Source organism: Ipomoea nil, unplaced genomic scaffold (genome assembly GCF_001879475.1).
Source record: "Ipomoea nil cultivar Tokyo-kokei standard unplaced genomic scaffold, Asagao_1.1 scaffold0681, whole genome shotgun sequence".
NCBI classification, from domain to species: Eukaryota; Viridiplantae; Streptophyta; class Magnoliopsida; order Solanales; family Convolvulaceae; genus Ipomoea; species Ipomoea nil.
Genome location: NW_017617109.1, coordinates 753,647 through 755,978, shown reverse-complemented (window position 1 = coordinate 755,978; position 2,332 = coordinate 753,647). Strand labels below are relative to the sequence as shown.

At 37.7% G+C, this 2,332-nt stretch overlaps 1 protein-coding gene across 1 annotated transcript; it reads left to right on the top strand.

Moving 5' to 3' along the window:
* Positions 1-266: 266 nt before the first annotated feature.
* LOC109175062 (60S ribosomal protein L9) lies at positions 267-2,014 on the top strand. Its single transcript, XM_019324319.1, has 3 exons — positions 267-794; positions 1,361-1,483; positions 1,688-2,014. The coding sequence occupies exons 1-3, from the start codon at positions 423-425 to the stop codon at positions 1,772-1,774; spliced, it is 582 nt and encodes a 193-aa protein (XP_019179864.1). The 5' UTR covers positions 267-422; the 3' UTR covers positions 1,775-2,014.
* Positions 2,015-2,332: the final 318 nt, after the last annotated feature.

The following is a 2,332-nucleotide window of genomic DNA, read 5'->3' as shown; positions in this document are numbered from 1 at the left end:
ATACAGTGGAGCATGGCCCATAGTGCTATGTGCCTATGTGGACCATGATTGTCAAATGAAACTGCAGTAGAATTAAAATGATATTTTAGTGTTGCTAAAATGAAACTGCAATAGAATAATATACTTTTTATTATGATCCATACAACACTGTGTAGACCATGATCCACACAATAATTTGCCACTATCATATTACATGGACCAGTCGACGTTAAAATTTGCCTACAACGTTGATTTAAGCCCATATTTGAACTTCAAATAGTTGAAGAAGTGAGCTCTCTTTACTCTTGGCCCAACAAAAGAGAAAACCCGTTCAAGTATTTAGGGTTTTCAGTTCACTCTCATAAATCTTCTGCCTCCTAGGGTTTTTCTGCTGCCTCTGAGAGAGAGAGAGTGTGTGTGTGTTGACTGTTGGGAAAGACAGCATGAAGACGATACTCTCCTCAGAGACCATGGACATCCCAGATGGGGTGAAGATCAAGGTAAAAGCGAAGGAAATTGAGGTGGAGGGTCCCAGGGGCAAGCTCGTCCGTAACTTCAAGCACCTCAACCTCGATTTCCAACTCATCACCGACGAGACCGGAAAACGGAAACTTAAGGTGGATGCTTGGTTCGGATCGCGCAAAACCACCGCCGCTATACGTACCGCGCTCAGCCACGTCGATAACCTCATCACCGGCGTCACTAAGGGCTACCGCTACAAGATGCGCTTTGTCTACGCTCACTTTCCCATCAACGCTTCCATCACTAATTCCAACAAGGGCATTGAAATCCGTAACTTCCTTGGCGAGAAGAAGGTCCTATACTCAATTTCCTTTTATCTGAAAATATTGAAGTCAATGATTTTCCTTTTTATTATTCAGTTTTGCTACTATGTCTGATGCATTTTCAGTAGATGGAACGCAGTGCCATTCTTATTGTTTAGATTGCTCTGGTTTTGTTTTGTTATGATGCTAGCGGTAATTCAAGGGTTTTGATTGTGTTTCCCTGTTGCTTTGTTTCCTATGGGCTTTGTGAACATGATTTTGTGACATTGTGTGCTGAAATTAAACTGATTCTGTATTCAGTTGTAGTCTATATGTGTTTGTATGCATTCACAAGGCTGCTTCTTATGCCTAATGCAATTTCAATGAATTAAGAACACATCATTTTGAAGTATATGCAAAAGCATCAATGAAGCATGATCTGTAAACATTTATAACTTTTGGAAGAATAAATGTTTTCATAAGTTTGAATGTGTGTCTGTTATGTCTATTGTCTAATGCAATTCATCAAGTACTGCATTGGTTGCATCTGTATTGCTTTGTTCAGTAAGCAATTTTGCTAGGAGTTTAAAAGTTTCTTCCCCCTTTAATTGTCCTAGGTTAGGAAAGTTGACATGCTTGAGGGTGTGACTGTTATTCGATCTGAAAAAGTTAAGGATGAACTGGTATTGGATGGCAATGACATTGAGCTTGTTTCTCGATCCTGTGCCCTTATAAACCAGGTAAGTTATTTCTGTACACTGTTCAATATTGTTATTTTCATTCTCTGTATTCTTGGGCAGGCATGTTCTGTTTCTTAAGCATTTATATGGTATACTTTAGGGTAAAATTGCGTCACCTACTTAATTATCAGTACCAATTAAAACTGGACACTGTATATTGAATATATTGAAATTGAGATTTTCTCTTTATGTGTTTTCTTTCAGAAATGTCATGTCAAGAACAAGGATATCCGAAAGTTTCTTGATGGTATCTATGTGAGTGAAAAGGGAACTATAGCCCAGGAAGAATGATTAGTTAATGGGTGTATTTCCTTACTACTGTATTTTGGAGTATTTGTTTCTCCTTTATGTTGAACACAATTTAGAGCCTCAGTTATACTTGTTTTAAGTTCAGGTTTTTGGTGTTGAGGTCATGAGTTTACTGTATCAACTATTCAGTATGGTTTAAATTTTTCTTAATTTGTATGGTTTTGTTTGAACGTATTTGAATTACTCAGTAATATATACGCCCATGCACTTGTTTTGTGTTGACATTTATGTATCTAGTTAGGTATGATGATTTTGCCATTGGGGGCTTTGGACTTTGGTTCTGCTTGTATGTGGCCAAGGGTTTTGATTGAACTCCCTAAGAAGCTGTTTATTGGCTTTCTTGGTTTGAGCTGGTCAATTATGGTTTACCTTTTTGTGTGGTTGTTTGTTCACTTTGTTGGTGAGGGTCACAAGGCGCTCTTCACCTAGAGTTCTTTGAGTAGTGGTTTTGAGTTGTGTTTTTTGGAACATGGGTGCAAATTGAAAACAATATCTTCATGATTTATATTCATTACATATAATGGGTTTCAAACAAAAATA